This window comes from Paramisgurnus dabryanus, chromosome 8, assembly GCF_030506205.2.
Source record: "Paramisgurnus dabryanus chromosome 8, PD_genome_1.1, whole genome shotgun sequence".
NCBI classification, from domain to species: Eukaryota; Metazoa; Chordata; class Actinopteri; order Cypriniformes; family Cobitidae; genus Paramisgurnus; species Paramisgurnus dabryanus.
The window spans coordinates 34,034,440-34,056,599 of record NC_133344.1 but is presented as its reverse complement, the minus strand read 5'-3'; the positions used below and the strand labels follow the sequence as shown (position 1 = coordinate 34,056,599).

The 22,160-nt window shown below is 38.1% G+C and overlaps 1 protein-coding gene across 9 annotated transcripts in view; it reads left to right on the top strand.

Moving 5' to 3' along the window:
• The window catches only part of tenm4 (teneurin transmembrane protein 4), a 268,749-nt gene that overhangs the window by 130,986 nt on the left and 115,603 nt on the right, over positions 1-22,160 (top strand). For 5 of the 9 annotated variants that reach the window (XM_065281625.1, XM_065281623.1, XM_065281622.1 and 2 more), the window contains 2 exons: positions 6,931-7,029; positions 7,905-8,140. In XM_065281625.1, the coding sequence (XP_065137697.1) occupies positions 6,931-7,029; positions 7,905-8,140 (335 nt within the window). Of the gene's footprint in view, positions 1-6,641; positions 6,717-6,930; positions 7,030-7,904; positions 8,141-22,160 lie in introns of all 9 variants that reach the window. The other 4 variants (XM_065281626.1, XM_065281621.1, XM_065281627.1 and 1 more) reach the window with 3 other exon arrangements.

The window sequence follows — 22,160 nt, the reverse complement described above, 5'->3', positions numbered from 1 at the left end:
TGAAGTGGATATTGTTTATATATCTGTCTATAATAGACAGCTATCCACACTGTATTCATTTATCCAGCCCTTTTCTAACAATAGTTCAATTATAAATGATACAAATGTCGAAATGTGTGAGGAAAAAGCAGCACAGTTATGACAAAAAAAAAAAAAACATTTTTATATGTGGTCTTTAAAAACATACTAAAGTCTCAAAATCAAATTATGAGATGATAAAAATCAAATTCTGATTTTATCCATTAATTTCCTTATGATTTTAATCTTTGACGTGACCTTATTAAATCAATATTAAAGATATGAACAAAAATACAATTTGAAAAACAATTTTTGAAAGGACAGGCACATTTATTTTGTTGGCAACCAGCAATCATTCCTGTGTAGCCTATTTAAAACAACAACAAGAATTCTGCTAATGTTAGCGGTATCGTAACTGCTGAGGGGTTAGTTGTAACACAGCGTTACAATTAACCCCACTGGGTCAAAAATTTTCACGCCTACCAAAAATGTTGGTAAGAGCTGCAGATGTGATTAATATGACATAGCATTGGGTTTGGTATCTTATACACCCAACTTAGGAACCAAAAAAAATGTATAATGAAAAAATTGACTTACATGCCCCCAAAACACTCGTTCATCAATGACTCTCTGGAAAAACATTATACATTTACATAAATTTGCGTGAGACAGTCTTTTGGCAGCCTGTATACAATACCAGAAAAACAAATTGCTCAACCTTGTGCAGCAATGTAAACGGCCCGTGTTACAATTAACCCCGCTTTAGTTTGTGCCTGCGCACCCCTCACCTCAGATGTACATATTGGTACCATAGAGTGCATATTAGTACCACAAAGGTTCATATTGGTGCCAAATGTATGTTACATTTTAGGACCTTTTTAAAGGTTACTTACCGCCCCAGTAACAGCCTGGAAAATTATTTTTTCTGCCAGATGCAGATTAAAAACAAATTTATTTGTTGACAAATCAAACATTGTTCCTTATCCACATGAATGTCACAAATGTACCAGAGAGATTTTCAGGGAATAACAACTCAGTTCCCTTTCAATACGGTTCACTTCGCATTGCGTCAGTTAGCTGACGCTATGGGGGAAACTCCTGTTTACTCCGTGACTGAAGCCTATTGGTTAACGTCTGTACAAAGTACAGACCAATGACGTTTGAACCCGCGCGCGGGAGGAACGCGTCCCTATATAAGCGCGGTTCAATCGTCAGGAGCTCATTATTTTTCTCCTTCAGCGCGAACCTCTCGCTGCTCCGAAGAAAAGAAGAAGCCTTACCTCGCCGTTGACAAAAGCCCTGCAGCGGAGTCCAGGCCTAGCGTCTTCCCCTGCCGTTTTCCGGCTGAGAACCGAAGATAGCAGAGTCCAGGTCTAGCGTCTTCCCCTGCCGCTTTCCGGCCGAGAACCGAAGATAGCCTTCGCTTGCCGTGGTACGAGCCCTGTGCAGTGGACACACGCCTGACGAGGTCTCCCCTGCGGCCGCCCGGTAAGATCAATATTTTTAATATAAAGCTATAAGCTAAAAGAGCAGGCGCTGTTGTAATAGCGTCCAGCACAGCGGCTCGGTGAGCCTCTCTGCTATGAATTTCCTCCGAGCGCGTTACCGGTCTGGCACCTCCCACGCCGGGACCGCGCTTATGCTTTGGTTGTCTTATCCATGTTTCGTGCTCCCCCTGCTGTTCCTCTCTCGCCGGGATGAACACACGGCGAGCCATGAGACTAGATGGATGCATAGACAAGCACACACGGACTAACCCCCCCTGTGTTCTGTCACACCGCAACCGTTCATGCTTACAGAGTCCCTTCGCTCCTCTTACATTCAGTGGCGAGATCTCTGGCACATATATTAATCCCCCGAGTGCATCGGGTGATACCGTCACGACGCATGGCTGTTCTGTCTGTGTTGCTGCTCCCCTCTGCCGTTCCTCTCTTGTTGAGATGAACAAGCGGGGAACCGTAGACCTGGATAGATGCATACGACAAGCAAACACGGGCGGTCTGCCCCTGTCTCTGTCATAGCACAGCCACTCGTGCTCCACGCTCGCGGAGTCCCTCGCTCCTTTCCCCACAGTGGTGAGGTCTCTTAACGGCTTAGCTAGCACGCGGTATTACGGCTCGCTGCCTCTAAATGCAGCTGTCCAGTGTTCAACGATTACAGAGCTTCATGCCCCTCCCCTCCTGGAGCGGCGCGATCTCATTCGTCTGCTCGATAGGGCCGATTCGCCGCTATTGGAGCACCAAGAACACTCATTATAAGAGAGCTTCATGCCCCTCCCCTCCTGGAGCGGCACGATCTCATTCGTCTGCTCGATAAGGCGGACACGCCTCTATTGGAGCGCTAAAACACTTATTATAGAGCTTTACTGGCCTGAGCCGATCTCACTTCAGATAGCTCATTCTTTGTCTGCCTGGTAATTTCTCTCTGGTTTAGACGGAATCAGAGGCAGAACGAATTTGTTTATAATATACTGAGGCCCGAATACCTCCCTTTATTCAGTCCCGTCCTATATCAGTGCGCTGAATATTGGTACATTCTTATATATATACCCGGTTTTTCTGCCCTTTTAATAAACGGCAAAACCGCGGGCCTCACGGCAGACTTCCTCTCTGCGATGGGTTCAGTCTGACATTAAACCACCTAGACATACTACCCTGCTCCGTGAGCCGTTCGGTCACCGTCACTACTGAGGCTTGTGCACCTGAACGGCTGAGCTCTGGTCTCCGCAGCACAGCTGCATCAACAGAGAACGAAACTGTCTGGGAGAAAAGGGGTTATGTCGCGCCTCGGCTGGACTGCCCTGAAATGTTTTCTGTGTGCTGTTTATCCAAACATACTGTGTAATACTGTCGGCTATGCGACCTCACTATAGTGGCGAACGGTATTTAATTCCTCTAAAAAGAGTAATTTCCGTGCTTACTATACTGTGTTTTGACACCCACGGTTGTACGGTGTCTCTAAACACTTTATCGCCTTACTGACAAGCAATCAGTAATACGCACACACGGCCCGCTGTCCATAATTCTATCGACGCTAGCCGAAAAAACCCCGGTTTGGCCATATACTGTGTATTGACACCCCACGACTGTACGGTGTCTCTAACACCTTTCTGCCAAATTCGCTCGCAGCCCACCTCAGTTTCTCCGCTACGATGCTGATGGCGCAAACGAGCACGGTCTTACGGCTGTTATTCTCTCTTCCTAGAGGAAGGACAGCCTCAGACTTTTGCATGGCTCCAAGCGTTTGAATCGCGCCCTCTCCGGACGGCCACTCAAAGGCTTACAGCCAAGCGGTTTATGACGTTTTTCGGCCATATAGCTGATTTATATTAGCGGATCCGAAGACGCTCACACCTCCGCTCCAATACTCGGAGATATTAAGGGTAATATCAACCTCAAGTGAGCTTGCTACCCGCCACAATAAGTTTCAAAGCTTAAAGCGCGCGCACAGTCAGACGCGCGCGGCATCTCGTTTAAGACGGGCACACGTACCCCTCTAACGAGCCTCAGAAAGCTGAATATCGTGGCATTCTGTTCATAAGTCCACTTCAGTTTGACTAAGCAAAGGTCCCGCCCCGAGCTGACGGCCGGGAAGCTTGCTTAAGTTACACACGGCTGCATGAAGTGCTGTCATTACGAGCTAGCCCAGCATTTGCTGTGGGTTGAACACGCTTTACGACGGCAATCAGCCTTCGGCGCGTGGAATGCCGTTTGTCTCATATAAATCACCTTGTACTGTGAATACGGTACATTATGAGGATGATTTAGCACTGCAGCACTCTCGACCGTGTTATTGTGATAATGCGGTCGGGCAATCTACGGTGGTTTCATTATTTACCGAACCAGACTGAGATCTCGCCCCCTGAACAAGCTGACGAGTCATCTCCTTTATAAACTCATTGCATCGCTTTATAAGCTATGTTCAATCAGAGTGATACGCATCTCATGCTTAAACTACCAATATTAACCCATTACGATGGGCGTGCGGAGATGGCATCCGTGGGACACGACCTACATTACGTGCCTTATGACACATTGACACAAGCTGCTAGGACCCCTTTCACGGCGTCCTTATGCAAAGTCTGATCCATTCTGTCTAGTGACATTTGAAAGTCAAAACCCCCCGCGAATCGCCGGTGGAACACTTTTCTCCTCACTACAGAGGCACGGCGGCTCTCTCCCCTACCAATATCTATGTGGCCGTGATAACAGCGAACCACGCTTTTACGACCGACCATTCATTTAATTCACAAGCCTGTCATCTCTCAGATGCGGACGGCGGCGGTAACAGCGAACCATGCTTTTACGGCTGGCCATTCACTTTATTCATAAGCCTGTCATTTCTCAGATGCGGACGGTGCCCGAGGCACAGCGCTCTGGAACTGTCCAAGGTCCTGTATGACACATACGTCTGACGTACATCAGACGATCAGCTGTTTATCTGCGTCACAGATCACTCACTAGAGCACCTGTCAATACAGGCTATTTATGGATCGTTGACGTTATCACCTCCCGTGACAATTATGCTCACTTGTCTTAGAGCATGGGCATGGTCTTAGAGGTTTCTCATTTGACAATTGTGACACGGCCGGCTGGTCCCCGCCGTCCACGTTGTCAGTTTACAGCTTCGACATCCCTGCTTCGCGCACTACTGAGGTTTGTTGCATTAAAGGTGCGCCCATTAGCTCACCTGTATGCACGATATGGGTTTTAATTATATGCGTCCACCGTGCGCTTAGAGAAGCTCACATGTACACGCTATAACATTTTGGTATACAATAAGATGCGCTTGGGAAAGCTCACCTGTATACACAGCTGTGTTATGCTTTGTGACACATACATTGTTGTTCATCTGTGTACGTTCACGGTGCGTTGGGTGCCCACCGTTACGTCCATCAATCATATCTGTACACATTCACGGCGCGTTGTGTGCACTGATTTATCTATACGCATTCACGGTGCACTGAAGAGTTCACCCGTGTGCGCACAATTTATTATCAGAACACATGACGGCGCGCTCGAGAATCTTGCCGGCCTGTGCATTATAACACTCTGATTCATCTATATGCATTCAAAATGTATTCAAGTGTTCACCTGTGCCCGTGCAATTTATAGTCAATACACATTTACGGCGCGCTTGGAAAGCTCACCGATCTGTGCACTATAATACTACCTATATGCATCCCGATGCGCTCGAGGGTGCACCGGGGTTCACACTATTGTGGTATCTGTATAATCCCACGCTACGAACCGTTCTGCCGCATATTATAGTCAGATCGGCCGTTCGTGAGCTTCGCAGATCACTCACTACGTATGTCTGTTGCTAACAGTGGTTATTTAGATGGATCGTTGAAACCATCGCACTGGCTCACGCCCCTCTATGAGCTATGTCCTATATAGAGCCCACTCTGTGCGAGTTTGGCTTCTTCATGAACTTGGTCTACAGGGGTATCTATATCTATATTTAATATCTGCTACGCGGCCGGCTGGTCTTCGCCGTCTACGTTGTCAGATTGTACAGCTTAGACGTCCCTGCCCTACGAGCGCAGGTTCTCTCGGCTCAATCATGCACGCTCATGCGTTTTATGTGTACACCACGGTGCGCTCAGCGAGCTCACCAACGTGACTCTGAATTTACTTATCTCGCACAGCCGCGGCGCGTACCTCGCCGTCTTGTGCTATGTTATGTGCCCCCGGTGCGTTTAAAACCCCACCGTGTGCGCGTCAACAATTTATATGGTGCTTACACATTTGCTTTTAAAGCTGTGAATATGCCGGGTATAGGGCCACACGCAGTGTCTCTCCGGTAAGGCACTTCAGTACGTTGTGTATGCACGGCGTGATGGGATTACGTTCCCCCATAGCGTCAGCTAACTGACGCAATGCGAAGTGAATCGTATTGAAAGGGAACGCTTAGGTTACTCACGTAACCCCGGTTCCCTGAAATAACGGGAACGAAGCATTGCGTCTCTTGCCGTGCTACAAACGTCTACGCAGCGAGTGTTATTCGGCTGCGCGCTTCAGTCGAATAATAATGAGCTCCTGACGATTGAACCGCGCTTATATAGGGACGCGTTCCTCCCGCGCGCGGGTTCAAACGTCATTGGTCTGTACTTTGTACAGACGTTAACCAATAGGCTTCAGTCACGGAGTAAACAGGAGTTTCCCCCATAGCGTCAGCTAACTGACGCAATGCTTCGTTCCCGTTATTTCAGGGAACCGGGGTTACGTGAGTAACCTAAGCGTTTTTGTTCCTTACCCAAAGCTATCACGTTTTTAGAAGATTTGTACTGTATAGTAGTTCACTTTTATGATGCTTTTACATCCCCGTTCATTTTAATTGCATGAAAACAGCCATTACAGTTCTTTAAAAACATCTTTCAGTTTCCTTTTCACAGCATAACACAAGTTATATGCGTTTGGAACAACACTGGGATGAGTAAATGATAACAGAATTGTCACTTCAGAGCCAACTTTTCTTTAAAGCCATATTTAGCATAACCTCACGGGAAATCTGTCTGTATAATGTGTGATTCTTCCGAAAAGTGTTGTGTCAGCCCCCGAAACACAAAGAGCGTGAATGGAAAAGTAATGCCTTGTTTTCTTCTAACCACAATCATAAAGGAGCCAGAATACTCTAATGTTTATCAGAGAAGAACAGGACGCTTGCAGAGAGAGGCATGGGTCGTACAACACAAGGTACATGTGCGGTACAAGAGCGAGAACGCTCCTGGGACCGAGGGGGGAGGTTTCACTGGGCCGAAAACCGCACACTTTAGTTCCATAAGGGTCTCTCTGTTTGTCCTCGTCGGCCGTTGACGCAAACTCACCAGTCGCATTTTTCTGTTGCACATCTGTGTCTTCCTCTTGCACGTCTCACTTTCCATTTGTCCATCTCTCCACCTGTGTGTAGAAACATAGCAAAGCAGACATTCCTAGAGACTTTACAGGACAACTTTATAGAGATGGACACACTGGCCACAGCTCGCCGTGACGGCGCTTACACCGATGGGTATGTTGCATGATCTGACCGCGGCGGAATCTGCTTTGCCATGCTGCATCGTGGTACCTGTGCACACTCAATTTTCATTTCATACCATAGTATACGTACCTAACTTCATGTAACCAAAGCTAACCTGTTTCTGTACGAGTTGCACATTTATTGATGATGATTGTTAATACTAACACCTAATGTGACTTATTAGCTCAGTAACTGTTTGAAAGGGCCAAGCACACATTGGATGGAGACGTGTCACCTATCGCATTCACAGTTCAATCACCAAATTCTATTCTTGCACAACTATAAATGCATTAATAGTGGACTTTTTTCTCCCGTTAATTGGCTTAAACATGAAAGGGTGACAATCTTCCACAATTTAGTGTGTGCTTGGCTTTAGATTTTTTAAAATGTGTTAAGTTTTCTTTACTTTGTTGGGGTAGCGTTTCTGAGTGCCCCCTCATTTGGTTGGTACCGCACTTTTTAATTCACGGGAACTGTCCTCGTAGTACAACTAAGCTGTCCTTATAATGTACATCTTGCAATATCCTGACACGCGCCCTTAAGGTGAATTAGAAGTCACCACGATGGCTTGTATTAACAAGAAAGCACCGTGGTTACTCGTGCTGTAAATTAAATCTGATATTGATTCAAAATTTCGATATAACGCAGCCCTCGGGGGCACAGTGCGTCCTGCTGGCAGGCGGCGCTCAGAGGTGACTATGGCAACTGCTCAGAAAAGTGCTTAGCGACAGCAGTACCGATCGGTGCGGGGGACACGACTCTTTACAGTCTACAGACACTGGTTAACATGATTACAAAACACACACACGTACTGTCCGACCAATGTTTTCTGAACGTAAGCAATAACGTTTTCTGCGTCTCTCCAGACACTTTCTATTCAAGCCTGGTGGGACTTCGCCCTTATACTGCACTACGTCACCCGGCTACCCCTTGACGTCCAGCACGGTGTACTCGCCCCCACCCCGTCCCCTGCCACGAAGCACATTTTCGCGGCCCGCCTTCACCCTGAAGAAACCCTACAAGCATTGCAACTGGAAATGTGCTGCCCTCAGTGCCATTCTCATCTCTGTCACGCTGGTGTTCCTGTTGGCCTACTTTATTGGTAAGTTAATATTTTCTTTTTCTATGAGAAACGTGAATTGTAAGTGAGGCATGACTTTATCCATATACAGTCATGGTATGATATTACAATCTCATATTAAAATCTTGAATAATGTAATGTTAGGATTAAATGGTGTGTCGTCTTGTTATTCCATCTTTTTTGTTTTTATTTGGATATCGAAAACTTATTTTTTGTGCGTTGAGCAAGCAGAGAGAGTTTTGTAACACTTTACTTGAAGGGGTGTTCATAAGACTGACATGACACCTTCATTATCTTTGTTATGACAACTTGACATAAACCAATACATTATAATTAATCTGTCATAAACATGACATAGCAGAATAATTATTAAACTTAAGAAACTACCTAGCTTTATGGGTTAACATTACATTAAACTGTCATTTAAATTTCATTAAGTGTTAATACTCTATCAAATAATTTTATAACAGCATCATGAATATTTTTCTTGACCTCAACTACAGTGGTACAAATTGAACGATTAAAAAAGTGTTAATACTGTCAAATAATTTTAAATATTTTAACAAAATGCAACAGACACATCAAAATATTACACTTAACTTTATGTATGTGCACAATTCATAAAAAAACAGAACTTGTTATTCCTCACACAGAGGGTTCTGACTTTTTCTGACATAAAAGTAAAAAACGAACAAAACATTAAATCAATTTAATTAATTAATTTAATGTAATTAACTGTTTTTGCAGCAATATGGACCCAGCGCTACATGGCTTAACCCATTATTGTACTGTTTTCATTTAAATATAAAAATATAATTTTATTAATTTTAATTATTATTATTGGATGATTGTTTTTATTTCTCTAACACCTGGAGGAAATGTAAAAAAAATATGAACTAAAGAATATCTAGGACGCTGTTATAAAACTCTATGACAGAGTATTAACACTTAATGACATTTTAATGAAAAAAAAAATTATTTGTACCACTGTAGTTGAGGTCAAGAAAAATATTCACAACGCTGTTATAAAACTATACGACAGAGTATTAACACTTTATGACATTTTAATGACAAATTCAATTCGTACGACTGTAGTTGAGGTCAAGAAAAATATTTATGATGCTGTTATAAAACTATATGACAGAGTATTAACACTTAATTACATTTTAATGACAAATTCAATTCGTACGACTGTAGTTGAGGTCAAGAAAAATATTTATGATGCTGTTATAAAACTAATTGACAGAGTATTAACACTTAATTACATTTTAATGACAAATTCAATTCGTACGACTGTAGTTGAGGTCAAGAAAAATATTTATGATGCTGTTATAAAACTATACGACAGAGTATTAACACTTAATGACATTTTAATGACAAATTCAATTCCTACGACTGTAGTTGAGGTCAAGAAAAATATTTATGATGCTGTTATAAAACTAATTGACAGAGTATTAACACTTAATGACATTTTAATGACAAATTCAATTCGTACGACTGTAGTTGAGGTCAAGAAAAATATTTATGATGCTGTTATAAAACTATATGACAGAGTATTAACACTTAATGACATTTTAATGACAAATTCAATTCGTACGACTGTAGTTGAGGTCAAGAAAAATATTTATGATGCTGTTATAAAACTATATGACAGAGTATTAACACTTAATGACATTTTAATGACAAATTCAATTCGTACGACTGTAGTTGAGGTCAAGAAAAATATTTATGATGCTGTTATAAAACTATACGACAGAGTATTAACACTTAATGACATTTTAATGACAAATTCAATTCGTACGACTGTAGTTGAGGTCAAGAAAAATATTTATGATGCTGTTATAAAACTATATGACAGAGTATTAACACTTAATGACATTTTAATGACAAATTCAATTCGTACGACTGTAGTTGAGGTCAAGAAAAATATTTATGATGCTGTTATAAAACTATATGACAGAGTATTAACACTTAATGACATTTTAATGACAAATTCAATTCGTACGACTGTAGTTGAGGTCAAGAAAAATATTTATGATGCTGTTATAAAACTATATGACAGAGTATTAACACTTAATGACATTTTAATGACAAATTCAATTCGTACGACTGTAGTTGAGGTCAAGAAAAATATTTATGATGCTGTTATAAAACTATATGACAGAGTATTAACACTTAATGACATTTTAATGACAAATTCAATTTGTACGACTGTAGTTGAGGTCAAGAAAAATATTTATGATGCTGTTATAAAACTATACGACAGAGTATTAACACTTAATGACATTTTAACCTCTTCAACCCTGAGGACCCTGTCCCGGGTCCAAAATTTCGTATTTTGACTTAATATAAAAGATTCTTTTAATCTTTAATGCTCCGTCATGGACCCCAGTAACACATATGAGATACTGTTTGAAAGCTTAGAGTCTCTACTTTCTGCAGATATGCATCACTTTGACATATCTTTTACTGTAAGAAAGTTATTTACACTTAATTTACACTATCACCCCCCCAATATTTTTTGATATCATATAATATTCACATATTTCATATTTTTCAAAAATGACAAACATGGGCAAGTCTTATATCAAATGAAAGCTCTCACTCTCAGGAATAAGGCTACAGCGTTATTTTTGTTCTAATTTCAACACATATCCAACAATCATCGAATGAATAATAAGGTAAAAAATGGTCTTTTGTAAACATATGGGAAACTTGAGTGTGAACTGCCTCAGATAGCACATATAGCCACAAATGATACACCATCTTTTATCTTAGGTCCTACTCTAAACAATGAGTCCATTCACAGCATTTTCTTTGGTTGTTTGCATAATTAATCCCTAGCTTTTTATTATATGTGCAAAACAAAAAATTAATATTTTTATGAAAAATGTATTTCCGCACCCTTCAGTAAAATAAGAATATATTTTGAATGCGACATGCTAAAGAGTTCATTCTTTTTTTGGGTGTTTACAGTCTGCTGCTGGTAACAACCAGAACTGTCTGCAGTCTGCTAGAGCACACAGAACCAGAGTTATACACTATCAAAGACAGTATTTACAACATAAAAAGGAAAATTTGGTGTTTTATCATATGAAAAACAACATAAATAACAATATTTGTCACAAACAGCAGCTTTTTATGTAACTTCAAAGGGTTTTCTTTAAAATGATATAAAGAAATTGCATTTATTCCACTGTATGTGGTTATGGTAGCACTTCAAATGTTTTTTGGCAGAAATTGTACACCATAAGCGTATTATTCCTCCCATCAGTTGGAGTAAAATAACTTTTGCATATATTATGATAGAGAAAAAATTCCTTTTTCCTCTGTAAGCTGACAATTGCTGGAACCAAACAAAACTGTCTGCAGGGACCTGAGATACCCAGAACCAGAGTTATATACTTTCAAATAAAAACTTTAGAAAAAAAACATAAAAAGCGCCTATTTATTTTTGTGTTTATTAGAGGCCTGACATCACATACAACCATGTTTAGCACTTTCAACAGTGTTTTATGTAATTTCAAAAGGTTTCCTGTAAAATGATACCAAACTTTTGTATGTAAACCTCTGCATGTGGGTATGGGAAGCTTTTGAAATTGGGTAGGCCAAATCCAGGCGAAAATCCCCAAAATAGCTTCAGGGTGGAAGAAGTTAATGACAAATTCAATTCGTACGACTGTAGTTGAGGTCAAGAAAAATATTTATGATGCTGTTATAAAACTATATGACAGAGTATTAACACTTAATGACATTTTAATGACAAATTCAATTCGTACGACTGTAGTTGAGGTCAAGAAAAATATTTATGATGCTGTTATAAAACTATACGACAGAGTATTAACACTTAATGACATTTTAATGACAAATTCAATTCGTACGACTGTAGTTGAGGTCAAGAAAAATATTTATGATGCTGTTATAAAACTATATGACAGAGTATTAACACTTAATGACATTTTAATGACAAATTCAATTTGTACGACTGTAGTTGAGGTCAAGAAAAATATTTATGATGCTGTTATAAAACTATATGACAGAGTATTAACACTTAATGACATTTTAATGACAAATTCAATTTGTACGACTGTAGTTGAGGTCAAGAAAAATATTTATGATGCTGTTATAAAACTATACGACAGAGTATTAACACTTAATGACATTTTAATGACAAATTCAATTCGTACGACTGTAGTTGAGGTCAAGAAAAATATTTATGATGCTGTTATAAAACTATATGACAGAGTATTAACACTTAATTACATTTTAATGACAAATTCAATTCGTACGACTGTAGTTGAGGTCAAGAAAAATATTTATGATGCTGTTATAAAACTAATTGACAGAGTATTAACACTTAATTACATTTTAATGACAAATTCAATTCGTACGACTGTAGTTGAGGTCAAGAAAAATATTTATGATGCTGTTATAAAACTATACGACAGAGTATTAACACTTAATGACATTTTAATGACAAATTCAATTCCTACGACTGTAGTTGAGGTCAAGAAAAATATTTATGATGCTGTTATAAAACTAATTGACAGAGTATTAACACTTAATGACATTTTAATGACAAATTCAATTCGTACGACTGTAGTTGAGGTCAAGAAAAATATTTATGATGCTGTTATAAAACTATATGACAGAGTATTAACACTTAATGACATTTTAATGACAAATTCAATTCGTACGACTGTAGTTGAGGTCAAGAAAAATATTTATGATGCTGTTATAAAACTATATGACAGAGTATTAACACTTAATGACATTTTAATGACAAATTCAATTCGTACGACTGTAGTTGAGGTCAAGAAAAATATTTATGATGCTGTTATAAAACTATACGACAGAGTATTAACACTTAATGACATTTTAATGACAAATTCAATTCGTACGACTGTAGTTGAGGTCAAGAAAAATATTTATGATGCTGTTATAAAACTATATGACAGAGTATTAACACTTAATGACATTTTAATGACAAATTCAATTCGTACGACTGTAGTTGAGGTCAAGAAAAATATTTATGATGCTGTTATAAAACTATACGACAGAGTATTAACACTTAATGACATTTTAATGACAAATTCAATTCGTACGACTGTAGTTGAGGTCAAGAAAAATATTTATGATGCTGTTATAAAACTATACGACAGAGTATTAACACTTAATGACATTTTAATGACAAATTCAATTCGTACGACTGTAGTTGAGGTCAAGAAAAATATTTATGATGCTGTTATAAAACTATATGACAGAGTATTAACACTTAATGACATTTTAATGACAAATTCAATTTGTACGACTGTAGTTGAGGTCAAGAAAAATATTTATGATGCTGTTATAAAACTATACGACAGAGTATTAACACTTAATGACATTTTAATGACAAATTCAATTCGTACGACTGTAGTTGAGGTCAAGAAAAATATTTATGATGCTGTTATAAAACTATATGACAGAGTATTAACACTTAATGACATTTTAATGACAAATTCAATTTGTATCACTGGTAAAAAAAAAATGGTTAGTTATGTTTTCTTGGTAATGTCAAGTTGTCATGACAAGTTATGATGTATTGGTTAATGTCAAGTTGTCATAACAAAGACATCTCAAATAATATCATCTTTGCATTAAAAATAACATTACTGAATGAATGACACTTAATGACAATTGTCATACACTGCATAACATCTCTGCATGTGTCATGTCATGGTTATGGATTATAAGGTGTCTTGGCAGTCTTATGAACACCCCTTCAAGTAAAGTGTTACCGAGAGTTTAATACGACAATTTCATGTCACCTAGTGTCCCAAAACTATATTTATTTTGGGGAAGCATATTAATAATAAAAGACAAACAAAGTGAGGACTAAGTCTGAAACTTCATACTGTAACAGTAGGCACCATATAGTATCAATATGTTTAGTATTTTTGAATTCGGACGTACTACATTCACCAAGATGATACATCACGTTACATATGTCGTCATAGCAACAAGTTAGTCATGGACTGGAATAGCGTTAAGCAAGCACAATTTACCCAAAGGGGACAGCTGTTTAATATATGTATTTGCATATATAGAGCCGTGCTTTTGGACATTTTTATATAATAAAACAACGCCTCTCCTTCTCCTTCTTCATTGGATAACTCCTCTCCCTGGGGCTCACAGGATAGTAAAGTGTCCATTGAATAAACACTTCAGGATCTTGCCGGAAGTAGTAGGTCATTCGGGTACTTTTCTCCTACTGTTTTTCTAATACTATGAATCCGGACATACTACTCACCTACTGTTTTTCACATACTTTATAATATGGAGGTAGACGGTTTTTGACGCAGTGATTGTCTTGATTTGATTTTTCTGCATGGTTAACTTTTTGTATTTTATTGGGCTACTAAGGCTACTAAAATGGTTATCTATCCACTATGTGTTGAAAAAGCATCAGTGTTAGTAGTAGGGATGCACCGAATCCAGGATTCGTATTCGGCCGAATACTGGGCTTTTTGACATGGTTCAGATTCGGCCGAATCCTAGATTTTTTTTCCACCGAACCGAACCCTAGGCTTGCGCTACGCTGGTCGACGTCACACGGCCCTTGATTACACACATCGGGTGCTAACGTGGAGATAAGCTTTTTCTTTCGGTGAGCCTTAGGGGTGGTTCACATTTCGCGGACGTGTGCGTGTCGCACCGCATAGCTTTCATTATGCATAGGCTTATGGTAATTGTCAAAATAGTTTTTCCCACTTGTCATCCTGGCATAATGTTGCCTATCCTTTTTTTTACAGTTAAAATTAAATAAAATGAAAAATACACTGCTGTGGACGTTGTTTACTTCATTAATGGGTTTTACTGTGTTAATGGAATAAGGATGCGTGTAGGATTCTGTATTCGGTTTCGGATTCAGCCGAACCCAAAAATCTGGATTCGGTGCATCTCTAGTTAGTAGTTTTGCACTGTGTTGAATAGGCAATTCCTATGAGCATACCTGAAGCCTGCTTTGATAGACACAATGTTACAAGGTGTCTGCTGGTAATTCTGCTATGCATTTCAAATAATCCCATGAAAATCCAGTGTAAGAAGATGAGAGTGTGTCAGTTTCGAATAAGTATTAGTCCATGCCTGCAAACGTAGATAAAAAATAACAGCATTGTCCCAAGATTTTATATTGGACAGCTTTAAATGGATTTGAATGACTACCTCGAATGTAAATTCATTAGAATGTAAAATCAAATGATATTTTATCGAAGAAAGGTAAATATTTATTTGCATTGACATTTGCACAAGGTTGAAAATTGATATGCGAAAAGCCAATCCCAGAATGCACTGCAATAAGCTCATTGAAAAAATAAAGATGATGGATGAGTACGGAGAAAAGATGGAAAATGAAATGCTGCAAATATATTTTATTCACTATTGAAAGCATGTAAAAACAGTTATTTTTTTAAATTAAATTGACATTTTTTGCATGCTGTGTATTTATATTTCGGTTCGATTAGAGTGTTAACCCCAAGTCGGAGCTCCCAGAGTGCTATTTACATCTTTATTGATTTGATGCTTCTATCCAATGCAACTTACAGTGTTAGCTGGTATTCGAACCCTTAAGCTTTCTTCTGCTATCACAATTCTCTACCAGCTAAGCTACAGGGCTATCTGTGTGGCACACAAGGTTTGCTATCTATTTAGAGTTTACCAAATCACTTTTGAAACAGAGCTTGCGTTGTCTAGATTAAGTTTTTAAATACTAGTCGATAAACCCTTTGCTTGAAGTTATGTGGTAGCCGGTGGGCAAGTTTAAGTCTGACCTTGTTATCAGAACAGCAAAGGCCACAAAGCCGATAGATCTTAATCACTTCATGTAATTACAGACACCCCAACCCCCTTTTAAAATCAAGCTCATCTCCCCGTGCACCTCAGGTAAACACGCTGGGAAGCTTAGATCACCCTGAGAATCTGGGATTTCAATCAACAACAAGGGGTCACGTTTAATTAAAAGCTGATGAGGAAATATATTTAATTTCAAGTGCAATTAATTATCTAGGCCTGTAATTGGAAACTCTAGCTGTGTTGTCTAATGAACCCAATTAAATCTCCTGACAGATGTTTTCACTTGCGCGCTTTTGCCGTTTTCCACTTTTCTTTTCTGTGTTTTCTGCAACAACCACTTTCCCGGAAAGGGTGAGATCAGGAGTTTTGTGCCATTTTCTCAGTGGTGGCAAACTCATTAAAAAGGTCATTATGTCCTCGGCGTCGGAAGGTCATCAGCTTCCCTCCGCGTTCATTTCTTCTCGTGCTGGGCACTGATCGTACCGCCCGATGCGCAACCTCAGTCAGACAGGCTTCACTCCACCTATTTGTTTAAGAATTACAGCCGATTCAATGTATTTTCATATTTATCTTCAACCAAATGATTTATACTGCATATTTGTCGCAATCGAACAACAGGCTCCATCATGAGATTCTTACATTGAGTCAAATTAGTGAGAAATGTCAACAATGATTTATATATTTAGTTAAATAAGTAGAAAATCTACTGTAAGTGGCCAGTTTAAACCCTGGGATTGTTTATTAAAAACTCTGGGTTTGGAATGATTGTCTGTGTTTACAGGTTAGCATGCATTGTGTCATAGCAAAGTTACAGTTTTTGTGTGATTGTGGCGTAAAAAAAATGAGGTGCTGTAGGTGCTTTAACCTAAAAATGGATGACCCTGTTACAAGAACATTGAAAACGACACTTAGGGCCGGTGTCCCAGACAGGGTTTAGATTTATCCAGGACTAGAGCTTAGTTATATTAGGACATTTCAGTTGTTTTTACAAACAGTGGCACTGATGTATTTTAAGATATGTCAGTGCAAGCTGTTTTCTGTTGAGACAATTCAAACATGCATTTTAACTTGGAACTAAATTTAACCCCTGTCTAGGCAACTCTTTCCCTACCAGCGTTTTTTTTTTTTTTTTTTGATTTTCACAAAAGTGTAATGCCTTCCAGAAAATGTTTTTCAATATATTAACATACAATATATCAAATGAAAGAACAGACCCTCTGCTTTTAAAGAGCACCTATTGTCCGATTCATGTTTTTACATTTCGTTTGGTGTGTAAGTGTGTGTTAGTACATGTTAACAACATGCAAAAGGTACAAACCCCAAAGTAAACAATGACATGGGTTATCGTCTCCAACGTAAATCTCTTTTCTTGGACTACAACAAACACACGGATTGTAGGCAACAGTTTAGTTCTTGGGATTGGTGATGTAGTAAAGACCGACATTATCATAATTCCTCCCGCTTCGACTCACAGCCTATAAGTATTGCATTGTGAGCGAATCTTTCAAACATGGTAAGGAGCATCACATTTCCTGCTGACATCAGAGGTATTCAGACCAATCGCAACATATAGATTAGCTGGCCAATCAGGGACACAGACCTTTTCAAATCCGTGCGTTTTAGAAAGAGAGTAAAATAATGTGTTTTTTATCATAAACCATGTGAACATATTGTATTATACCAAATACACAAAATAACATTGTTTTTAGCAAAGAAATAGGCGCTCTTTTAACAAACAAACAAAATCCTATCTCTATTTGTTCTTTTTTATTACCTTTCAAATATGGGGAGGATTCTTAGAAAATACCAAATTTTAAGCAAAAAGCTTAAATAATTGCATTTTTGTGAATAAGTTTTGATAGAGATCAGATTTCGAAGTGATGATCAAAACATACACAGAGTTTTTACTGTTTTTTGATCAGTGGATGATTCCATGTTTTATAAGCTGGGTAAGAGCACCACCTAGTGGATAATAGCAGAAAAATAGATTACAGTAAAAACTCGCCATTGGCAGGGACGCATTTTCTTTTAATTAGATAGCTCATAAACGGCAGGGAAAGAGTTAAAGGGATAGTTCACCTAAAAATGTAAATTTTTTTCACTAGCTGCGTTTCCATTACCCTTTAAATTGAAACACTGTAATTTCGCATAAACTCCCATATATCGTAAAAAAGTTTGTATGCTCGAGTGAGGTGTTTTTTTTAGGCAATTCGAAAAAGGAATATATCAATAAAATGCAATAAAAACCTATTTTGCATATACAGGTCATCTGCCGTGCATAAACTCACATGAACCGTCTTTAACTCTTTCGCCGCCATTGACAAGTTAAGAGAAATGAATAGAATTAAAAGACAACGCTGCCCTGCCAATAATGAGTATTTCCGGCTTTCCGCAATACCGCTATTTTTAACTTATAAAACCCGGAAGTATCGCCCTACGGCAAGCAGCTGCATGTCCGTGTAAGTTTTGAGGATCGCTTTGAAGCTGGGTGGGGTGGTGATAGCGCAGTGGATAAGACACTCGCCTTTGGTGTGAGAGACCCGGGTTCGAATCCACCGTGACACACCATTGTGTCCCTGAGCAAGACACTTGACACACGACCTCTGACATATATAGCAATTGTAAGTTTTTTTTAGATAAAAGCATCAGCTAAATGAATAAGTAAGAATCTGATCTCTATCAAAAGTCCTTCAGAAAAATTTAATTACATCAGCTTTGGTGTTTTTGAAGAAAACTACCCATATTTGAGAGGTGATAAATAATAAAGGTAGGATGAAACGTTTTTTTTTTTTTTTTTTTTTGAAGCAGAGGGTCTGTTCTTTTTAATTTGATATATTGTATGCTTATACATTTAAAGAAGAAAGTTTCCTGGAAGGCAATAAACTTTTGTGAAAATCATGAAAAATGCTGGCGCTGGCTGGCAACTGGCGGCCAAAGAGTTAAATATGGCACGGTATGTTTGGTTGGAGGACAAGACAGAAGAGGTGTGTACGACGCAATAACCGACAAGCGTATGACATCAAAATACCATGAAAGAAATTCGGAAGTCGACTGCTCTGTATGCTTTCGCATCGCTCTCACTGTATTTCGATGTTCTACACATGTTGGTCTGCACAGCATCGTATGAAGTCGAATACACCCGTCATCATGTTTTTTGGAATGAATAATAACTAAATAAACTACGTTTTAGTAGCATAACAATGGTTAATGGGAACGCTGTCATTTTGCAATCGGTTTTTGTCGACATTTAGAAAATAAAGCTAAAGTTTTGCTTACATCTTTAATGGAAACGCAGCTATTGACTCACCATCACATTATTTCAAATCCATATGACTTTCTTTCTTCTGCAGAACACAAAAGAAGATATTTTAAAGAACACTGATTACCAAACAGCTGACTTTCACAGCTAACTTTTCGTCAAAAATATCTTCAGTCGTGATCCACAAAAGAAAGAGCCATAGGTTTTGAACAACACGAACATAAATACATTTAACCCTGCCTATGAAAAGATTTGATAATAATACGATTTTTAATAATATTATTGACGTGACCTTTTTTCTGTCAGTGTTAAATATATCAAGGTTATATTTTCACAGAATGTTCTTTACATTATATAGGATGATTTTTATGTTGAAAACATAAAAAATGACTTTAGCTTGGTTTTCACAGGAAGGGTCACAAATGTTGACAGAATTAGTATTTTTTGTGCACTATCCCTTTACCACCAAGCTCACCCAGATGAACAGCTTTTACATTTAAGTGTAGCTTAATTATAGATTAAATTGATTGTTAAGTTGTTAGAAAGTAGGCAGCTGCAACAAAGTGGTTTTATCGGATGATTCTTTACACACACAAACCAGAGCGATGATATTAGTCACTCCTGACAGATTCTGCCCAGCTTTAACGTGAAAGTGAAAAATGGCTTGAGACTTTTTGATCTGCTAACTTGCTGATGATGTGCTTTTCGCTGCCTCTCATTTACAGTATAGACAGTGGTCTGATCGTGAAGTGAGACGAGAGGATGCGCATAAAACAAGACGAGGTTCCATTGTGAGTTTCTGTGAAAAGATGAGGCACTCTTGACTAGGAAACGTTACATTTAAGAGCGCTCTCAAAGGTCTTGCTGTTTTAACTGTGGATTGATTTTAACACCCACATGTGTTTATAACTACTTGGTTAAATCCATGTGTGATGACTGTACAAAAAAAGACAAATGTGAAAGAAAGAATAGGGCAAAGAAGAGAGAAAAAAAGGTGATAGAATAAGAGACATTATAGATTAACTGTAAGAAATTTCAGCTGTAAAACACTAAATTAAGTCATCACACTTCAGTTTTAATTGAAATAAACACTTAGCTGAAGTGATACGTATCCGGCTTGTGAAATAACAAGGACACTTCTTCAATCTGTTATATTCTTTTATGTCACTTCTATTTGCAAAAATTGCAGAGCGCTTGTCTGTTATGCTACTTGTGTGAATGATTGAATTTTTTAATTGTAGGTACCCAATAGAGATGTATCTGTACAGTCACGACGTTTGGTCATCTACAAATGAAGAGATTGGTTCCAAAACGCAATAAATTCATTTTGACTAATTTCGGTAAAAACGTGTTTTCTATACCAAGAAAGTGACAAGATGAAAACCACTATTTCTGTTACAAACTTTCACATAGCATCTTTAGGTTATAAAAACATAAAAAATTCAAATCCATAACTTGATTTTCAAAGATTTATTATAAAAACGTTTTTTTTTTTTCAAAATGCTATAAATCTATTCAATCAATGTATAAATATGCATTCATCTTTGCCATTTTATATTCATTTAGTTGACTAGTGGTATACACGGATTAAAAAATAAACATTAATGGCATTAATCAAAACACTTCCTTTGTCATATTAAGAACACTGTCATTGCTGCTGTTATACTTGGGTCATCGTCGCTGAACTTTTTTCACAGCGATCAGCTGTAAAATGTTTTGGTCCTGCTTGATTTTTGTTGACTTTTAGTAAAATAATGGAAAGTTTTTCATAAGATCTCCTGGGGTCAATGTGTTAGCATGACAGAAACTTGAGTGCCTCTCACATAAATAATTTGATTTTGAAGGCTTACGTTTCTTTCCCGTCACAGAAAACCACCACAGGTTTATCAATGCCATCAAAGTATTATTATAATTTTGTTTGTTTGTTGATCACAACAAACAAACAAAATCAGCCGCCATTGTTGTTTACAATGCGTGGAATGATGCGCTGTGATTTGCTGAGCGGATTTATTGCATTCTGCAGAGAAGGAGGACTGGGAAAAAGTTATACAGAATGATGACAGAATAACACGGCGGATATTGGATGTTACGTAAAATTAAGAATTTGCTTTTAATACTAACCAGATGATTTTGGTGGTAACTCATTTAAATAAATAAATGGCGTTTATCGCGTTTTGGAACCAAACTCTTCAAGTACTCCCTCGCAAAGTATCCCCAACATTCATTATGTTTATTTTTTAGTTGCAATAGTTGAATATGAAGTGTAAGAGAAATAGCAGCAACATTCATTGTGTTTTTAGTTGTAAACTGTAAAAAAAAATCATTTTTTTTTTTTTTTGAAGGTGCCATAGTTGAATATTTAACATAAGAGAAAATAGCTGCAACAATCATAGCGTTTTTGTTTAATTTATTGAAGGTGCCATAGTTGAATATGAGACGTAAGAGAAAATTGCCGCAAATTTGTAGTGTTTTTGATTTTTCCGCTGTAAGTGCCATAGGTAAATATGTGACGTGAGAAAAAAATTGCCTGCAAATTTGTTGCAGTTTAGCTTTATTCAGTGTAGGTGCCATAGTTGAGTATAAGACGTAAGAAAAATAGCCGCAAATTTGTTGCATTTTTGTTTTATTTGATGTAAGTCCCATAGTTGAATATGATGTAAAGAAAATAACTGCAACATGTATAGCGTTTTTTTTTTTCGCTTTAAAAAAAGTAAAATAGTTAAATATGAGACAATAGAGAAAATAGCCACGATTTTGTTGCATTTTTTTATTTATTAAATGTGCCATAGTTGAATATGAAATTCGTTGCATTTTTGTTTTATTTGTTGTAGGTGCCATAGTAAAATATGAGACAATACATAAAATAGCCAAAAATTTGTCGTGCTTTTGTTTTATTCGCTGTAAGTGCCATAATTGAATATGAGACGTAAGAGAAAATTGCCGCAAATT